This window comes from Myotis lucifugus, unplaced genomic scaffold (genome assembly GCF_000147115.1).
Source record: "Myotis lucifugus unplaced genomic scaffold, Myoluc2.0 scaffold_45, whole genome shotgun sequence".
Lineage (NCBI taxonomy): Eukaryota > Metazoa > Chordata > Mammalia > Chiroptera > Vespertilionidae > Myotis > Myotis lucifugus.
The window spans coordinates 7,469,387-7,490,768 of record NW_005871093.1 but is presented as its reverse complement, the minus strand read 5'-3'; the positions used below and the strand labels follow the sequence as shown (position 1 = coordinate 7,490,768).

Here is a 21,382-nt window from a genome sequence, read left to right as displayed (position 1 = left end):
CTTTCGCCGACTGCTGCCAGCTTCTGCCCCTCCACTACGTGGCTGAGGCAAACTAGACTAGAACCAGCGTTCAGACCCTTACGCCGCCACGCCTCATCCGACATTTCTCTCTCTTCTACGCTCTCTCACTCTTTGACACTGCGCCTGTCACACGAAGCGAGATATCCTTCACACGCGCTCTTGGTGGCGCGTCCTAGTACTGCGCTCTCCCTATGAACTTTCACAGTCGTATCACGGACATATACCTTTCGGTCTATCTGCACTACTAAATGAAACCGCGTCCCTTTCTTCTCAAGGACGATGTTGTTATATGTGGTCTACCGTCTCTTTTCCCTCTGTCTTTTAAAAATCTAATTAAACCACCTTTTTGCACCTTCCCTCACAGACCCGCGCTCCGACCCCCCCCTCCGCGGCCGGGCGGCACCAAAATCAAATCTGAAAAAACACCCGTGCATAGCGAATCCAGGGGGGGGGGGGGGTGGAGGGGGAGGGGAAGGGGGCCTGTCAGAGCAGCAGTGGAGGGAAAGCTGAGTTGGGGGCATCCATCACCCCCATGGGTCCATCCACGTGACACTGAGATGGTCTGATTTTGTTACTTTTTGTTAATCCTCACCTGAGGATATTTTTTCCCATTGATTTTCAGAAAGAGTGGAAGGGAGGTGGGGAGGGGGTTAGGAGGGAGGGAGGGAGGGAGAGGGAGGGAGAGAGAAACATCAATTGGTTGCCTCCCACATGTGCCCCAACCACCGGGGCTGGGGTTCGAACTGCAATCCAGGTACGTGCCCTTGACTGGGAATCGAACCCGAGACCTTTCAGCAAGAGGGCCAATGCTCTAATCACTGAGCCACACAGGCCATGGCGAGATGGTTTGAGGCTGACTTTTTCACCAGGCCGTGAGTGCCTGGAAAGCAGGACCATATGCTCTCATCCCGTTACTCCCAGGGCTCAGTGAAGGGTCTGGCACATTAAGGTGCTTAACAATGCTCACTAAAGGAATGCATCCATCTGTTTGATAAATGAAAAAATTGTAATGCAGCTGTATCCCGTGTGGATTTTCCCATTCTGTGATTTTTTTTTAATACTGGATTTTTGTAGTGTGTGTGTGTGTGTGTGTGTGAGAGAGAGAGAGAGAGAGAGAGAGAGAGAGAGAGAGAGAAGACCGCGTCAGTCAGCAGGTGGTGTGGAGAGAGGGTGAGGGGCTCTGCGGGGCCTGGCCTGGCCTCAGGTTTCTCAGCTCATATGCTTGGTCTGTTCAGTTGTTTTTTCGGTCCTGAGTGAGCACCCACGTGCCAAAAGCACTAGTGAGCAAAAGAACACGACGCTCCCTCCCAGAGCCTGTGGAGGGGGCATGTCAATCAAGGGCTCACAGACATGGGGAGGGGGTGGCCCTGTGAGACCAAGTCCCGGTCTCCCCGGGGAAACATCAGAGCAGAGATCTGGGTGATGAGGAATGTCACCGGGAGAGGAGAGCCTGGGCCTGCAGAGTTCCCTGTGAGGGGCCCTCAGGCCCACCTGGGGCCAAAGGAGGGCAGCGGGAACAGGCATGCTCCCCTCTGTGTGCCTTAGTTTCCCTTTCTGGGAAATGGGGGTAAACCCTGCCTTGCTCTATTCCTCGCTCGCTGCAGGGGGATGTCATCCTGACGTGCCCTCCTGCCCTCCTGAGCCCGGCTCTGCTGTGGGAGGGGGTGGGCCGGTCGCAGGGCCTGAGGGATTCAGAAGGACCAGCCCCAGGGCCTCCGGGGTTAAGTTTTCCTCACCAGCTTCCCTGCCCTCGTCTGTCTCCAGGCTCTTTGATGGCGATAGAGCCAACCTTTTCCAGATGTGCCGAGCGGAGGGTTTTGCCGGAACTCTCCGGGGCTTCCTCTGCCTCCTTCAATCCCCTCCGCCAGACTGCCCCCCGCCAGCCGGCCTCCCTCCTCCGGCTGGGTTGCCTGCCGCCTGCAAGGCCACATGAAGTCCTGGACTTTGTACTTTTCAAAAAACATGGCCTTCTTCCCTGCCTCTCCTCCCCGAGCCGGCCTGTGTGCGGGTCCAGAAGCTCCCCCGGCTGCCCACCCAGCAGTGAAAGCTTGCCTGGCTGTGGCCCCCTCTCGGGCCTGGCCCCTCAAGTGGTCCCTGGTCCTGGTCCTAGTGGGAGGGGGACCTGAGCAGAACACACTCCCCACGGGGCTGCTGCGATTCCCGCCGGGCTTTTAGGAATGACTCGCATGGATCCCATGCGAGGAGGCCAGAGGCTGGAGACCCCCGCCGCCTCCTGCTCAGAACTGCGGTGGGACAGCCCCTTCCCCTCCCGCTGGCCCTCTGCTATTAATCAAGAGATTAATAATCTGCTGCCTCCCTCTCAGAAACCCCCACTCCCATTTCCTGTTGAGTCTCCAGCCTGTCTCGGTACCTCCCAGTCTGGTCCTCCTCGCGGTGGTCCCTGGTGAGGAAGTGGGGCCAGGGCAGGAGCACAGGCCTGCGAGTTGCAGTGCCCGGGCCGGGAGGGGGCACCTGCTCCGCCAGGCGAGGTCTCTGGGCTGGCAGAGTCGTTCCCTGCCCTGGCGCCTCCGGCTGCTTTGGGATGTTGCCTTTGGAGGCCAAAGAGCCATGGCCTCTGCTTGCAGATGCCCCTCCTGGGGTCCTTTGCTTCAAATGTCCTCTCATGTCTCGGTGAGCCCAGGGGTGCCTTTGCGGACACACAGGGACATCTGCACCCTTTCTGGAGCAGTCACTGAGCAGCTGTAGGACTTGCATTGGGCCCCTTGTAAGACCTCATGGCCTTAGCCCCCCTTGCTCCCCAGAGAGTCTCGGGGGCCTGCAGAGGGCAAGGCCCTCCTCCAACCCTCAGGGTTGGGGGGGGGGGGCAGCTTCTGAGCATTGTTGAGCAGGTATGAGCCTGCTTTGAGCCTGATTTCATCAAACCTCTGCCTCTTTATAACCTGGAGCCTGACCCCGAGCTCCTCCTTGGGCTCAGTTTCCCCTGCAGAGTGAGCCATTCATCCCTGCCCTGCCCCCCTTTCTCAACCAGCAGCTGCCTGCCTCACCTCCCTGATTCCCTCTCTCCCTTCCCATCTGGCTGCAAGGTAGCCACAGGAGGGGTGTTTCTTGAAAGCCGACCTGCTCACGGCACTCCTCTGGCCACGGTCCCTGGTTGGCCTCACCGTGGCGGGAGGTGCGGTATCACAGGGGGTCCACAAGGCGCTCTGTTGCAGGGTGGACAGTCTTCTTTATTGACCTACATAAAACAAGAGCAGAATTAAGCTGTACTGATTTTTAGTATATGCAAAGACAGTAAACAATACATGCACATACACATATATACATGTACTGTGGGCTCAACAATAGTTGACTGACCTGGAACATGCTCTGAAAGCTTGGGGAGCATTGGCCAGCACAGTGTTCACAGACCTAGTCCATAGCTTGGCCTGCGTTCGAGGTCTTCACAGGCTAGCCTTCGTGAGCTGCCTTGTCTGTGCCCTGGCTGTCCAAGCACTCTGCCCCAAATGCACCAAATTTCACCCCAAACAGTGTCCTGGTTCTCCTGGTGCTGTCTGCCTCCTCGCCCCGAGGTCCCCTGAGTGTATCCCTGAGGCGGGAAGCTTTTCCTGGCCCCTCCTGGTAGAAGTGACCGTGCCCTGCCCCCCATTTCTGCAGCCTTACTTTCCATGGATGGTCCCCAGCCAGACACCCTGAGTTCCTCCAGGGAGCCACCATGTCTTGGTGAGCATTGCGGTTCCCAGCCTGGGACTCCATCTGGCACACACTATTTATTGATTTTTTTTTTCACTCATTCCACCAATCTTTATTGAGTGCATATGATGTGCCCCACCCTGAGCTAGCGCTGGGGTGCAGCCAGCAGCTTAGTGGAGGAGATAGACATCAGACAAATGATTGCCTGATGAGTATATAATTAAAAGGGTGATGAGTGTTTGGAAGAGAAGTCAGGTTTCTATGACAGTGTAAATTGAGGGGATCCAGCCTGCAGGGCTGGGTGGAACTGAGAGAGGGCTGGTCCAGGAGGGCCTCTCTGAGAAGGTGGCACTTCTGGTGAGCCCTAGGGGCTGCGTTGGAGCTAATGGGTGTCTCAGGCAGAGTGAACAGCAGATGACAAGCCCTGATATGGGAAGGAGCTCTGTTGGGGTTCTAAGTGGGGTTGGAGGGGTGAATGGGGAAGCAGCCAAGGTGGACAGCGGCCAGATCTTAGACCCATGTGGTCATACTACAGCATTCGGTTTTGTCCTAAGATTGAAGATACACTAGGCAGGGCAATGGAGGAAACGTGTGCTTTGGAAACGCCACTGCAGCATCTCGGTGGCGTCCGGAATACTGGAGGTGGGGGTGGACCCTGGGCACCAGTGAGGGGCCATTGCCACTGTCTAGGAAGGAGGTGATGGAGGCTGGACAGGGCAGGTGGGAGGAGAGCACAGGGCTGGTGGGATCATCGTGGAGGAAGGACTCCCTGCACTCAGTGATGGGAGTGGCCAGAGTGTGGTAGGGTCAAGATTTCTGTGGCTATTTGTTGAGTGAATAACAACCCTCAGGAGGATCTATGCCCTTGAATTTGCCAAATGACAGTGAGGAAGCCCCAGGACCCGCCAAGAGGAGGAAGCAAATCCAGAGAAGTCAGAAGTCCCTAGAACTGGGCTGTCTTGGGGGAAAAACAAAAACAAAACAGGGCTGGGGAGGTGGGAGACACCAGATGGAGATTCCAAATTGTATTGGAGACTCTCAGGTTGTTGCATCCCAGCTCAGACTTTACAGGGGCTCAGAGAAGGGGACTCACTCACAGACGGGCAGAGACGCACTGGAATCAACTAGAAACAAAGCAGCGGGAAAGCCTGTGTTTGTCCGCCTGCCTGCGTCGCTCCTCTCGAGCCCCGAGCTGGCCGTTGTTAATTAGCTTGATCGTGGTGATCATTTCACAGTATATGTGATTACACAGCCTGGCGTCTCCCTCTCTGTGTCCCCATCTCAGCTGGGCCAAAGAAACCAGAGAAGCCTCATCGGACCTCTCAGACTTGTCCAGGGAGCAGCGGATGGAGAGACAGGGGTCTGGGCATGTGCAGTGACGGTGAGGAGTGGGTCGTGGTTGGCTCCTCTCCTTCCTGATGGTGTAGTCTGAGTTGGGGCTTGGCTGCTCACCAGCGGCACAGCTTAGGGAAGGACTCAGTGTCCTCGTTTGTGAGTGTGACAGGAATACTCTCACAGTGTTCTGTGACTGCCCTACATTCCCCTTGCTTTTCTGAGCTGATTTTGTCATTTGTAAAGGGGGCATATCTAGCACTTTTTGTGGACCCGTGAGGGGCTGCCCCTCCTTCAGCCTGTTTCCACAATGCGTGGCCCTGGATGCCTGTTGGCCAGACCACTGCCCCATCACAGGAGTCAGACCCTCGGTCAGTCAGTGGATACATAGCGTTGCCCAACTGCTGTGTGGCAGAGATACGGGCATCAATTAATAGTCACAGTGGGAGTACAGTTTGAAACCTGAAGTAAATGCTAGGGAAGCAGGGCACAGGGAGCCAGATGGAAACATTAAGCTGGTTGGAGCCATCAGGAGGGCTTCCTGGAGGAGAGGGCCTTAGAGGTGAGAGTGGAGGGAACTGGGTCTTAATTGGGAGAAAGAGAGGAAGAGGGAGAGAGAGATATCGAGAGGGAGATGCACAGGTCCTTGAATAGCTGGAGAATCTGAGCAAGGGGCACAAGGGGCGCTGGGAGGTCTGGTGAAGGCCTGGCCAGAGCTCATGGGCAGCAGTGTGGCATTTGCTCGCCATCCCGCATGGACACATAGCACCACGAAATCAGGAGGAACGGGATGGTAGGGAATCTCCCTTTGGGGGAGAATTCAAGCCTCGGGGCAATCTTGCTTCTCTCTCCAATATCCGGAGCTCATTAAATTCTTGGTGGTGGGCGGGGGGCGCTTTTGGTTCTATGTGGCCCCCACCCAGGACCTGGTCCTTGGCCCTCCATGTTGCTGCCAAGGAGCGAGGCTGACACCACCACATTGCTGGTGAGATAGCCCTGTGCAGGGTGCGGCCTCTTTGCGGACAAGCTGGGTTCTTCTCAGTGTCCTCAGCTGTGAGGGCCTCGAGGCCATCACAGGCTAAATGCAGTCTGTAGACCCTGGGATTATGGCTGTTTGTCTTACTGTGGAGGTGGTCTGGGGGGCTGGTCTGATCTGAGAGGGATGCTCCCTGGGGTGAGGGCTGGGTGTGGGCAGGAGACCACTCTGCCCCTTGAATCAGCCCTGATCTCCTGCCTCACATAGGCCCTCAAGACTCTGTGTCTGTGTGTGTGTATACTTTTGCTTATTTATTTATATTTGACAAATAAAAATTGTGCATATTTAAGGTATACAATGTGATGTTTTTATATACACACATTGTGAAATGGTTAGCAAATCAAGCTAATTAACGTATCTATCACCTCCCATAGTTACCATTTTTTTGTGTGTGGTGAGACCACTTGGCATCTGCTCTCTTAGCAAATTTCAAGTATATGATACATTATTAATCACAGTGGCCATGCTGTGCATTAAGTTTTCAGAACGTACTCCTCTTGTAACTGAAAGTTTGATCAATATCCCCTCCCCCCGGCCCCCCATTCTCCCAACTCCTAGCCTCTGGTAACCATAAGCTCTGCTTTGTGTGTGTGTTCCATATATGAGATCATGACGTATTTGTCTTTCTGTGTCTGGTTTATTTCACTTCGTATACAGTCCTCCAGATTTATCCACGTTGTCACAAATGGCAGGATTTCCTTCTTTTTATGGCTGAATAATATTCCTTTGTGTATATGTGTAGATAAATCACATTTTCCCCCATTTTAAATGAAATTTTAAAATTTAAATTTATTAGGGTCATATTTTCTTTATCCATTTGTCTGTTGATGGACATTTAGGTTGTTTTCGTGTCTTGACTACTGTGAATAATATTGCAAGGAACACCGATTTGGTTTCCTTTGGATGTATACCTAGAGTGGGATTGCTGGATCATATAATAATTATATTTTTAACCTTTTAAGGAACCCTCCATGCTCTTTTCCATAGTGGCTGCATCAATTTACAATTTCACCAGCAGTGATCTTCTTTACTCAGTCCACCAATTCAAACACTGATCTCTTCTGGAAAGACCCTCACAGACACAACCCAAGTGATGTTTTACCAGTTGTCTTGTCATCCCTTAACTCAGTCAAGTTGACACATAAAACTAACCATCACAGCCCTGGCAGGGTGGCTTAGTTGGTTGGAGTGTTGTCCTGATGTACCAGGGTTTTGGGTTTGATCCCCAGTCTGGGCACATGCACAAGTTGACCAATGAATTCATGGATGGGTGGAACAAATCAATAAATTTAAAGTAGTAGAAAAAAACCCTAACCATCACAATAGATAACATTTATTAGCATTTGCATCTCCTAGAAATGGTGTTAATCACTTAATGTAAATATGTATTAGTTTCCTTGGGCTGCTGTAACAAAATGCTATACACCGGGTGGCCTAAGCATCAGACATTTATTTTTCACAGTTCTTGAGTCAGGGAAGTCCAAGATCAAGGTGCTGGCAGGTTCTGTTCCTGGTGAAGGCCCTCTTTCTGGCTTACAGACAGCTGCCTTCTGTGTCTGCTCATGGAGGAGAGAGAGAGAGCTCTGATCTCTCTTCTTCTTGTTATAAGGACATCAATCCCATCACAGGGGCCCACCCTCATGACCTCATCTAAACCTAATTCCTCCCAAAGGCCCCGCCTCTAAATACTAACACTTTGAGGGTTAGGGTTTCAACATATGAATTTGGGGTGGGGGAGGGGGAGCCACAAACATCCAGCCCATAACAGTATCATCTGTTTTTTATTTAGCATTTACATTTCATTCCTTTTTGAATGATTTAAAAGGCACAAAATTCAAAACCATAAGCATTATAGAGTATAGAGTAAGAACTACGGCCTCCACCCACCCTGGAGGTGATCCCCCTTATCAGTTTCTTGAGCGTTTTTCAAGAGATAAAGAATTCCAACTATATCCCTTATAAATATAGATGTAAAAATTCAAAAAGAAATATTAGAAAATAGAATTCAGTGAGATATAAAAAGTATAATCCATCATGACCAAATGGGAATTATCCCAGGAATGCTTTGTTGGTTTAACATTTGAACATTAATTAATGTGATTCATCAAAATAACAGAATAAAGTATAAGAATGATATGATCGCCGAAACCGGTTTGGCTCAGTGGATAGAGCGTCGGCCTGCGGACTGAAAGGTCCCAGGTTCGATTCCGGTCAAGGGCATGTACCTGGGTTGCGGGCACATCCCCAGTGGGAGATGTGCAGGAGGCAGCTGGTCGATGTTTCTCTCTCATCGATGTTTCTAACTCTCTATCTCTCTCCCTTCCTCTCTGTAAAAAATCAATAAAATATATTTAAAAAAAGAATGATATGATCATGTCGATAGATATAGAAAAATCATTTGATAAAATTCAGCACCCATTCATGACAGAAAAAAATTCTCTCAGCAAACTAGGTATAGAAGGGAATGTCCTCAATCTAATAAAGATAACAAAACAGCTAATGTCATACTTAATTGCTGAAATATTGTACACATTCCCCTTGAGCATGGGAACAAGCAAAGGATCACTTATCACTTCTATCCAATATTATACTGTAGGTAATAACACAAGGAGAAGATATAAAAGGCAAACAAATCAGAAACAAAGAGAATATAAAGAACTCTTATAAGTACCGCACGCTAACCGATTGTGCCATTGGAGCTCCGGCATGAAGAACTCTTTATTCACAGATGACATTACTGTGTACATAGAAAATCCAAAAGAGTAGGCAAATATAGTACTAGAACTAATAAATGAACTTATTAAGGTCACTGAATACAAGTGTCCCCCCCACCTCCAAATTCATATGCTGAAATCTTAACCCCAACATAATGATATTTGGAGGGAGGGCCTTTGAGAGGTGATTAGGTCATGAGGGTGGAGCCCTCATGAAAGGAATTAGTGTTCTTATAAAGGAGACTCCACAGAGTTCCCTTGCCCCTCCTTACCTGTGAGGACACAGTGAGAATATCGTTGTTATGAATCAGGGGGTGAGCCCTCACTAGACATGGAATCTGCCAGCACTTTGATCTTGGGCTTCAGCTTCCAGAACTAAGAGAAATAAATTTGTGTTATCTATGAGCCACCCAGGCTAAAGCATATTATAGCACCTGGAATGGACTAAGATACAAGGCTAATACAAATAAATGAATAACTACATACTAGCAGAAGCAAGTGGAAAGTGAAATGTAAAAAACCTCATGCACAGTAAAATAAAAAAGCATTAAATAATGTTATGGGGTGAATGTTTGTATCCTCCCAAATTCATATGTTGAAGCCCCCAATGTGAATGTATTTGTAAATGGGGTCCCTAAGGAAGTAATTAAGGTTTAAATGAGATAATTTAGGGTGGGGCCCTGATCCAATACGATTAGTGCCCTTATAAGAAGAAATACCAGAATTCCCCCCCTCCCTCCCCCCGCCACCGCCCCTTCCCAACACACACACACTGAGGGAAGGCCATGTAAGCACACAGTGAGAAAGTGTCTGTCTGCTAGCCAGGAAAGAGTCCTCACCAAAAGCTGAATTGGCTGGAATCTTGATCTTGAACTTCCCAGCTTCCAGAATATTGAGAAAATAAGTTTTTGTTGTTTAAGCCATTCAGTTTAGGATATTTTATAATGGCAGCCTGAGCAGACTAAGACAAATACCTAGGAGTAAATTTAATGAAAGATGTGCACCCTGCTGAGAAAATTAAAGAAGATATAAATAAATGGAAAGTTCTGCCGTAGATAGGAAGACTTGATATTATTAACATGTCAGTTCTCTAGAAATTGATCTATAGAGTCCATGTAATCTTCATCAAAATCATGGTGGGATTTTTTTTTGGCAGAAATTGATAAGCAAATTTTAAAAAATTATGGGAATGCAAAGGACCTAGATATCTATGACAATTTTGAAAGATAACAAAATTGGAAGATTACATTACTAGATTTTGAGACTTACTATAAAGCTACATTTATTAAGACAGCATGGTTTTGGTGCAAAGATAGAAAACCAGATCAATAGAACAGAATAGAGAGTCTGGAAACACATTTAAATAATTATTTGGTTGTCAACAAAGCTAAAATAATTCAACAGGGGAAAAGAATGGTGCTAGGGCAATTGGACAGCCAAATGGAAAACAAGGAACCTTGACTCCTACCCAACAAATAATAAAATTTTAAAAATTGATAAAATAAAAAAGTTATTGTCATAAATGCATTTTTAAGAAAATGAAAAGGCAAGCCACAGATTGGGAGAAAACATTTGTAATACATACATCTGTCAAAGGTGGGGCAAAAGTGGGTTTACAGTTATTCATATGGAAAATAATACAATAATTAATAAATAACAATACAAGAATAAACTGTGTTTTGTGTACTCACAACTGTAATCCTACTTTTGCCCCACTCTGTATATATCTTACAAGTCAATAAGAAAAAGAAACAAAACCCAAAGTAAAAGTGGGCAAAAGTCTCAAACAGGCACTTCACATAAGATAAGCAAATGATGAACATGAAAAGGTGTTACTTTATTTAGTCATCAGGAATTGCAAGTTAAAACCATAATGAAGGAGTACACACTAAAATGAAAATAAAATGACTGACAACATCAAATGTTAATGAAAATGAAAATGACTGACAACATCAAATGTTAACAAAACTATGGAGCAAATGGGACTCATACACTGCTGCTAGGTGCGTGGACTGGTTAATCCAAACAGGTCATGGAAACCTGTTTGTACAGAGGCAGAGCAACATTGAACAGACTGTCAAACTACAGTGGGAAGGCCAGGGAGGATTGTGGGGGTGGGTAAGAGATCAACCGAAGGACTTGTATGCATGCATATGAGCATAACCAATGGACACAAGACACTGGGGGGTATGGGAGGCTAGGGGAAGGTCAAGGGGAGAAAAAAAAAGGAGACATATATAATACTCTTTGTAATACTTTAAGCAATAAAACAATTAAAAAAAAAGAAACCTGTTTGTACCATCTACTAAAGTTAACATATATCCATCCTATATTTCATTAATTCTATTCCTAGGTATGTAATCTGGAGAAATAAAAACATCTGTTTACAAAGACTATATGAGAACGCTCATAGCATCTTTGTCCATTAATAGCTCAAGACTAGAAACAACCCAAATACCCATCAACAGGAGTATGGACAAATTATGGTATATTTATATAATGTAATATTGTCCCATATAATAAAAGGGTAATATGCAAATTGACCGGTCACTATGATGCACACTGACCACCAGGGGGCAGACACTCAACGCAGGAGCTGCCCCCAGGTGGTCAGTGCACTTCCACATGGGTAGCTCGGCTCAGCCACAAGCCAGGCTGACAGCTGAGAGCTCAGGGGTGGTGGCGGGAGCCTCTCCCGCCTCAGCAGCGCTAAGGATGTCTGACTGACGACAGGTGGATGTCCATCAAGGGGTCCTGGACTGCAAGAGGGCGCAGGCCGGGCTGAGGAATTCCCCTCCCCCCGACCCGCGTGCACGAATTTTCATGCACTGGGCCTCTAGTCTAGCAATAAAAAGGAATAAAATACTGGTACACTTAATATGGATGAAACTCAGACATAATGGATGAATGAAAGAAGGCAGACACAAATGAGTGCATGGCTGTAAGGTTCCATTTATATGAGATTTTAGGACAGGCAAAAACTAATCTCTGGTGAGAGAAGTCAGAAGAGTGGTTATGTCTGGGGGCTGGGTAATCAACATGAAGGGGCATAAGGGGACGTTTGAGTAGTAAGAATGTTGGTGTATCCATATGTTAAAGTTCATTCAGCTAAATACTAGATTTATCTATTTTACTGTATGTAAATTATATTTTAATAACACAAGGAAAATTCCATTATAATATGAGGCGTGAACTCAGTGCTTTCCTTCATAGCACTTACCGCAGTGCATGCTCATATACTTGCGTGTGATATATGATTAGTGCCACAGCCCTGACAGAGCGAAGCCTGGGCCTGCCTTCTTCATCCTCGCATTCCCAGTGCCTGGCACACAGCAGGCTCTTGGTATGTATCTGTGAGTGCACGGATGAGGGTTGGGTTAAAACCAGGCTCTGTACACGGTGTTGCAGGAGGGCTGAGGAGGGAGCCTGTCAACTCTGGCCAGGGAGGGGGTGCTTCACAGAGGAGGAGGGGACATTTGAGTCACACCCTGAAAGCTCCTGGGGATTTTTCTCACGCAGAGAAAAGGCGGCAGAGCATTCACATGCAAAGGCCCGTGGACAGAAAGTGCAGCTTGTTGTGTGCTGGTGGTAGGAGCCTTGGCTGTGGTGATAGGAAGAGGGATGGTAGAAAGGTAGGCAGGGCCTTACTTACTGACCTAAAGATTTGTTCTTCAGTCTATGGGAGCCATTTTAAGGGAGGGCAGTCACAAAGCTTGATCTGCATTTTTAGAAAGATCTGGGTTTGCAAACTGGACCCCAGCAGAAGGGCTGGGAGTTCCTCATGGATGTAAAAGGAGGAAGCTCCTCAGCTTCTTGCGCAGATCTAGGGAGAGGCCATCAACACTGAGCCCGCCTTGAGCCTTCAGGTAAGACTGGAGGGGTCAGCCATGCTGAGCCCTGGCCCTCTGGGCTGGTGAAGCAGCGCCACCTACTGGTGAGCCCTGCTCCTGGACTTCGCAGGCCACCTGGTGGGACAGGCCAGAGCATGGCCTCAAAATGAGGGACAGAAAGATGAGCTCTCCCTTTGGTTCAGGGGCCCAAGATCAGTACCTTGTGCAGATGTAGGAAGGAACGGACACACACTAGTGTTACTAGGCTCTGCCAATTCTGCCTGCATTTGGGTCCTAGTTCCACCACCTGGGAAAAGTTATTTAACTTCTCTGCCTCAGTTTTCTCATCTGTAAAGTAATAGAATCCATCTTTTAGGGTTGTTGTGAACAATACCTGGTACAGGTGGGCACTCAATCAAAGCTCTTGTTATATCTACAAATATTAGTATTTTTATCATCATCATCTTTCAAGGTATGGACTGCAGAGTGCCTGGTGCATTTTGGAGGGCTCACAGGCTGGAGGCCAAGGGGCAGCCTATGCACGGGCCGTAGGGAAGCTGTGTGAGCTGGAGAAGGGCCTGCACACGTGGCTAAGGCCAGACTCTCCTGACCACAGTGGGGACTGCGGAAGGGTATGGGCTGGGACCGATGAGGTCAGGTCTGTGTTTTGCAAACCCAGCATCTGTGTACCCTTTCTGCTGTCAATGCCTCACACATATGCCCTCCCAGGGACCCCTACACACCACATTCTGGTCTCCATGGGGTCCTCGTCATGCAGACCAGGAAACGGGCTCAGGGAGGCTGAGGAACGTGTGCAAGTCACGTTGTACACAAGGGGCAGAGCCCGAAGCCCAGGACTCCATCTATCCCATGGTGCTGAGGGTCCGGGAGGGATCCTTTCATGGCACCAGATGCATTGGGCAGGACATAAGCAATAAGCGACTTGACCCTTTCCTGCCCTATATGTCTGCCCCAAGTGGATTCTGAAGCTTTTCTGATCTCTCTCAGCCAAAGCAATAATGTTATTCCAGGAATTAATTGAAAAACTGGCATCTTAATTTTTTTTTGCTACATAATTCATTTTGTACCTTCTTCCCCCGACCGTTTTACTGAGAAATAATTGATGTCAGCACTGTATAAATTTAAGGTGCACAGCCTGATAGTTTGATGAACATATATTATGAAATGATTACCACAATAAAACTGGCATCTTTTACCTAAATGAAAGCGTCTCCCCCTCCCAGCTGGGCCTGCTTCAGGCTGGGAGGTCTGCAGCAGGAAGGGGTGTGAGAGTGTGAAAGCGTGTGTGTGTGTGTGTGTGTGTGTGTGTGTGTGTGCACGCGCGCGCGCATGTGAGAGTGTATGCATATGACTGAATGTGTGAGTATGTGAGGTGTGAGTGAGCGTGTAAGTGAATGGGTGTATAAGGGTGAAAATGTGTTTATAGTGCGGACATTGTATTTATACTCCTTGGACCCAGGCTCATTAACCCACCTCTGTCCCACCAGGCCACCTGCTTTAAGATGTGGTGACACTGTTTCTCTGCCACTCCCTATCCCCACTGGCCTATTCCAGTTTTTTCCTGGGCACGAGGGCGGGGGAGGGGGAGAGGGAGGAGGGAGGACCTAGAGTCTAAAGGCCTGGGTTTACTCTCCAGGTCCCAGCGGGGGGCACCTCTCTGTGCAGACTTCCGGCTCCTCATCCAAGGCTCCTGCCCCTGCTGCACGCAGCCACGCCCTCCTTAGCCCTCCAGGGGGAAGCTGGTTTGCTGGAATGTTTACGAAACATGAGTGAAGATTTTTTAAAAGAAGATAACTTAGTGTAACAGGATTTTTCAGATTTGGTGCAGTATTTCTGAAATTCAAGACGTGACTCGTGTGTTTTCCTGTCATTGCATCTTGGAATGTCATGCCTGCTGCTACCAATTAATTCATAATTTTCCCATTCACCGATTAAGTTGCTCGGTGTCAGCAAATTCAGATTTTGTGAAGTCATGGAGTTATGCCTTCAAGAGGGAGTTGTGCCAACTTGATCAGGCAGCACCGTTATAAGGATGCATGTAGAGTGAATAACAAGGCTGAATTGACACCCCCACCCCCCTTGTGAAATTTGGCCAAATAAGTTATATTCACTATACTTGGAGTTTCACAAAATCCCAAAATAAATTTGATACAAAATAAGTATCAAACTTACTTGTAAGAAAAAAATTGAAACTATCGGACTTTGAAATTTTATTCTGGAGGCCACAGCCATTTGTGGAGCATTGTATTGCTGCGGGAGCCCCACTACTGGATCGCAGGTTTTCACTGCAGGCCTCTCACACCCTAGGCTGTGGTTTTCTGGAAGGTGGGGACTCAGTTTTATCCATCTGGGACCACAGTGTAGCATGTAGTTGGCACTAAAAAAGCATTCATTAGGTGAACCAACAAAAGGAAGTAACGACTGGGGAAAAGGTTGGAGTCCAGTGACTTGCGGGTGGTTGGAAGTCACACAGGTTCTAATGGTATTTTTCTTTTCCTTATTCATTATTTTGGTCACTTCCTTACCTCGAACTGCCATAACAAAGTATCATGGGCTGGGTGGCTTCAGCTACAGACCTTTATTTTCTCAGGCAGCTGTCTGCTGTGTCCCCACATGGCCTTTTCTCAGTGTGTGTGGGGGTGAGGGCTTCAACATGTGAATTCTGGGGACACAATTCAGTCCACAGCAGTCAGTGTGCAGGACACTTTCCCACTATAGGTGGCCACACCTGGAGGCTTTCAGGAAGGCAGAACTGAAACACACTTGGCACAGAGAGGGATAGTCGCTTCCCCACAGTCACACAGCTAGTAGCACAGAGCTGGGGCCGCAGGATCCACTGGCTGGGCAGCTCCCAGAGTCCTGGGCTGGGCTGGCTCTGCAGGAGTTGGGGCCGGGGGTGGGCAGTGGGTGCTCACACTGTCCTGACGCTGCCCTTGTGTTAGTTACAGGACTCTGATCAGACCCACATACAGAGTGTCCTACCGAACAGTGACAGCGCTGGAGTGGAAGTGCTGCCCTGGCTTTACTGGGAGCAACTGTGACGAGGGTGAGTGTGCTGGGACATGGGGGCAGGGGACTGGGCACTGGCCGGGCTGGGCTTCCAAGTCCTGTATGCTTCTCCCACTGCCCTCCTCCTCCTCCTCTGAGCAGATCTCTGTTCCTTCACACTTTTTCCTTCCTTTTCCCAGCACCTTAGAACCGAATGCTCTGCACTGGTCAAACTGGGGTGACACTGCCCCCTGCCCATGGCACTGAGGTGGGGTCCCTGTGTGTTGGTTGGCGGGGGGTGGGGGGGGGATGGAGGAGACCCAGGGGAAGGGATTTGACTCACAGCCTATTTCTTTTGTTCTGGCTCTGACTCACCCAGCAACCAGGGCAGGCAGAGCTGGAAGTTTGGGCTCTGAGCAAATGCAGGTGAGGGCCCACAGCTTTGAAGCTGGGTCTGCTCTAGATGGTGACAGGTGGACCTGGTGGGTGGCAGCAAGAGGAGGGCCTCGCCCGCCGCCCCTGCCCTTCTGCCTGGCTGGTGCCCAGAGGGAGGAGGAGGATGGGGTCCGGAACCTGGCCTTCCTTCCCCAGGTGGGCTCAGCCTGGCTCTGGAGCCCAGTGGGGCCAGACACGCACTCAGGTAAACAAGGACACTCTGATTAAACAGGGAATCCCCAGGGCTCAGAGATAACCTCCCAAGAGCGAAGTGCAAAAACCAGACCTCTTTAGGTAAGGTTATGTCTCGGTAAAGGGTAATCCTTGCAGACTGAGTGGGCAAAGCACAGAGGATGTGGGAGGAGGGGTGCCTTTTTTCAGGGAGCCTCGGGACCCAGGGGCCACCTTCCCAGCTGGCCTGTGCGGCTGAGGATTCCTGGGAGCGCGAGGGCCTGGGCTGAATTGGGGACTGGCTCCTGAAAGCCTTTGGAAAGATTTTACATCCCCGGAAATGAAACAATGACGACAGAAGGCAAAATGGAGCTGGTGGCTGTAAATTTGAGCACATTCCTGAGATGGCTGTGGAGGGTCCTGGGGCAGTTGTTTCCATTCGTTCCCACGGCTGCCTCTCTGGGGAACCTGCAGGTCAGAGGTGCTCTCCTCTGGGCTTTGCTTTGGTTCAGATGCGGTTCCCCAGGAGAAGTGTGCTTTTCTCTCGCTGTGTCTGGCCTTCCTTCCACGCACTCAGGTCTGTCTGGTCTTATGACTCTGGATTTGTGACTGCATAGGGGTAGGTGGCCTCTCTCTGGGCCTGCTTCCTCCCTTCTTTGTCTCTCCAGGTCCTCCTTCCTATCAGCCTCCTCCCCTTCATCCTGGATGCTCCAGGAGTGCAGGCCAAAGGCTTGGAGATACTTCCTTCATAGATATGCTCATATACGGTCAATCCCTGTTATTTGCAAATTCTGTATTTGTGAACTGGCCTACAGGCTAAAGTTTATTTGCAACCCCCAAATCAACACTAGCAGCATTTTTGTGGTTATTTGCAGATATGCACAGAGAGGCAAAAATTTTGAGTTGCTCAACTTGCATGCTCCCAGCTGAGGTTGAAGAAGGTGAAAGTCTGCCTTCTTGTTTCATCTCCCATACTGCACACAGGTGTCCTTTTCACGGTCTGTTTAATGCCACGTTTTTCACATTTTTATGCTTTTTTGGGGAGATCCTGTTGTTTAAAATTTTTCCAAGCATAGTGCTTCCTAGTGTTCTTAAGTGCAAAAGGCTATGATGTACCTTAGGGAGAAAATGCATGTGATAAATAAGCTTTGTTCAGGCATTGAACAAAACACAGAGGATGTGGGATGAGGTGCGCCTTTTTTTATTATATTACTGTTGGCTGTGAGTTCAATGTTAATTCGTCAACAGTTTCTATTCAATAAGGTGTCTTTAGGTAGAAGTACACATAAAACAAGGTTACATATGATCAGCTGATGAAAACGTGGTGCTCGTAGGAACCTAACCCTGTATTTCCTCTAGGAACAATGGTTCAGCATTTGCTAATCAGAGTTCCTCGTGCCTTTATAGGACATAATTACCATGAATTACAAGACCAACTGTATGTATGAATCTATAACTATATTTATGTATCTAGAAAGACTTATTCTTATTACAAAAGCAAGTACATGTTCAGTGTAGAAAGAGTGAAAACACCCTTTTAAGTTAACCTCAAGTCTCACTTAGATGAATGTCTCCAGCCCATTTTTGTGCTGACAGGTCAGTTGTAATGTATATGTTGTTTGATAACTTTCTTTTTCATAAAAATTGTCATGAACATCTCTCCTTGTCAATAGATAGTTTTCTATAGTATCATTTTCAGTGGCTGAACTAAAAGTGGTATTTGGGTACACTCTTTATTAAACCCTAGTATAAGGTATTTAAGTAGTTTCTAATTTTAAATTATTAATAACATTGCTGTAAACATATTTTTAATCAAGTAAAATTTACATATACTGAAATGCACCAGTCCTAAGTGTACAATTTGATGAGTTTTGATAAATACATAAACATTCTATCACTTCCCAGGAAGTTTCCGCCTCTAAGCAACCACTGTCCTAATTTCTATCATCATAGATCAGATTTACCTATTCTTAAACTTCATTTAAGTGAAATCATGTGCTATGATTCCCTTTTATGTATGGTTTCTCTCACTTAACATAATTTTTGAGATGTGTTCATGTTGTTATATGCGTATCAGGTTGTTCGTTTTTGGTACTGGGTATTATTCCATTGTATAAATAACCATAATTTTATTCATTCTCCTGGGGATAACCCTAACCCTAACCCTAACCCTAGTTTTTGGCTTTATGATTAAAGCTTCTGTGACTGCAAAGAGGTGTCCTTTCCACCTGGACCTATAGTTTTCTTTGTGGGGAAGTTTTCGATAACAAATTTGTTATCAAATGAATTTGATAGCAGATTTTATAAATATAGGTCTAAGTTTTGTCCCCATGGATATTTTTCTACGTAATTCTATTCTCTCTCATATTCTGTCCACCACATGTGCCTCAGCCTCCCCGAACTCTGCTTGCTCTTCAGCTCAGGGAGAGTGCTATGTTCTCCTTAGTCCCTGCTCCATGCACTCTAGTCTGGAGGTGCCTCCAGGAATCACCTTGTTGGTTCTTCTTCTCTCAGGAATCATTGTTTCACAGTGTTCAACGTCTGTGAACATTTGTTCTGTAAATTTTGTCCAATTTTTGAATTGTTTATGGTGAGAGGGCAAGTAAAGCATGAGTTGGTATGATTTGAAACAGAAATTGAATATTTTCCTTTATTGAATTTTTAGTTAAACTTTTCTGTATTACTTCTTAGTTATTCTTCTAAAGATTATAGTCTGTTAACTTATTATAGTAAATAGAGTAAATATGGCGATATTCCATATAAATTAGAAGAAACCATCTATAATAATAAAAAGGTAATATGCTAATTAGACCGGACAGCTGAACAACCTTCTGGACGTCCTTTGGGATGAAGCCACCACGGCAGGGGCCGAGGCAGAGGTGGTTAGGGACGATCAGGCAGGCAGAGAGGTTAGGGGCTATCAGGCAGGCAGGCAGAGTGATTAGGGGAGATCAGACAGGCAGGCAGGTGAGTGGTTAGGAGCCAGCGTCCCGGATTGCGAGGGGGATGTCCTGGATTGTGAGAGGGTGCAGGCCTTGCTGAGGGATTTCCTCACCACCCCCCATGCACGAATTTTGTGCACCGGGCCTCTAGTTAATAATACAATTCCATTTATCCACCACCACCATTCTTTGTGCTATTGTTGTCATGTTTGAAATCTAAATGTGTTATAAAATTCAGAATTCAATATTATAATTTGTGCATTAACCAGACAGATAATCTTTTTAAAAAGTGAAAGGAGAAAAAAATAGTGTTTTATTTATCTCATAGTTATCATTTTCAGTGATCTTTAATTTCTTTTTAAAGCTCTGAACTTCCATCTGGTATCCTTTCTCCTCAACCCCAAGAAGTTATTTCAGCATTTCTTTTTTTTTTAAAATATATTTTTATTTATTTCAGAGAGGAAGGGAGAGGGAGAGAGAGATAGAAACATCAGTGATGAGAGAGAATCATTGATCAGCTGCCTCCTGCACGCCCCCTACTGAGGATCGAGCCTGTTCTGCCCTTGACTGGAATTGAACCCGGGACCTTTCAGTCCACAGGCCGACACTACATCCACTGAGCCAGGGCTCGGGCTTGAGCTAGGGCTATTTCAGCATTTCTTGTAGTGCAGATCCACATGCAGTAAATTCTCTCAACTAAAACTTTTTTTTTTAGTAACCACTTTGCCTTAATTTTAATTAGTTAATGAATTAAATTGTGGTAAAACACACAGACATAAAATTGACCATTTTAACCATTTTAAAGTGTATAAATCAGTGGTATTCACAATGTTTTGCAACCATCACCACTATCTAGTTCCAGAACTTATTTTTATCACTTCAAAGGGAAACTCTATACCCATTAAGCAGTCATTCCTCATTCTCCCTTCCCTTAGCCCTTGGCAACCACAAATCTGCCTTCTGTCTCTATTGATTTGCCTATTCTGGATATTTCATATAAATAGAACCATACACTATGTGGCCTTTTGTGTCTGGCTTCTTTTACTTAGCATAATGTTTTAAAGCTTCATCCAAGTTGTGGCATGTATCTGAATAATGAATAAAATTCCATTATATGGATATACCACACTTTGTTTTTTCATTTACCCATTGATGGACACTTGGGTTTTTTCCATATTTCAGCTATTGTGAATAGTGCTGTTATAAACATTCATATACAAGTTTTTGTTTGAACACCTGTTTTCGATTCTTTTTGATATATACTTAGGTTTGGGGTTTCTGCATCATATGGTAATTCTATGTTTAACTTGCTGAGGAACTGTAAAACTGTTTTCATAGTGGCTATACCATTTTACAGTGTATAAGAGTTCCATTTTCTCCAATCATCATCTCTAAAACTTTATTTTCCATTAAGTTTTGAATAATATTTTCATTGAGTTCATAATTCTGGATTGATAATTTTTTTCTTTCAGTACTTGAAACAAATTGGTTGATCCATTGTCACTTGGCATTTATTGTTTCTGGTGAAAAGTCTGCTGTACTCATATTGTTGTTTCCCCTCTATGAATGTGTTTCTTCGCCCACTCTGATTATTTTCAAGTTGTTTTGTTTTGTTTTTGTTTTTTAAATCATTGTCTTTCAGCAGTTTGACTGTGATGTTACCAGGTGGGATTTTCATAATCCTGCTTGGGGTCCTTTGAGCAGTTGGACCCATAAGTCAATATTTTTTTTTTGTATTTGCTTTTACCAAATTAAAAAATTTTTGTTCATTGTTTTTTCAAATAGTTTTCTGTCCTATTCTCTTCTCTCAAGATTCCATTTGCCCACATGTTAGGCTGCTTGATATTGTCATTGAGGGTCTATTTTATTACACCTCTGTTGTTCAGATTGGATAATTTCTATTGATCTGTCTTCAAAGTTCATTGACTTTCTTCTGATACCTGTGATCTTCTGTCAAGGCCATTCAGTGCAGTTTTCGTTTCAGATATTGTACTTTTCAGTTCTAAAATTTCCATTTGATTTTTTGTTTATGTTTCCATGATAAGGTTTTCCCACCTGTTAAATCATTATGACCATGATTTATTTAATATCCTAGAACTTATATATAACAGCAGCTTTTAAGTCCTTATCTTCTATCTCCAACATTTGGGTCATCTTAGGGTTTCTATGTACTGACACTTTTCTCTTGACTTGGGTCATAATTACTTCTTTTCTTTTCTTCCTTCCTTCCCTCCTTCCTTC

The 21,382-nt window shown here is 46.4% G+C and overlaps 1 protein-coding gene across 1 annotated transcript in view; it reads left to right on the top strand.

The window, feature by feature from the left end:
- Nucleotides 1–21,382, top strand: part of COL26A1 (collagen type XXVI alpha 1 chain) — a 165,880-nt gene that overhangs the window by 50,947 nt on the left and 93,551 nt on the right. The window contains 1 exon segment of the mRNA XM_006088268.3: nucleotides 15,554–15,651. Coding sequence (XP_006088330.1) covers nucleotides 15,554–15,651 — 98 coding nt within the window.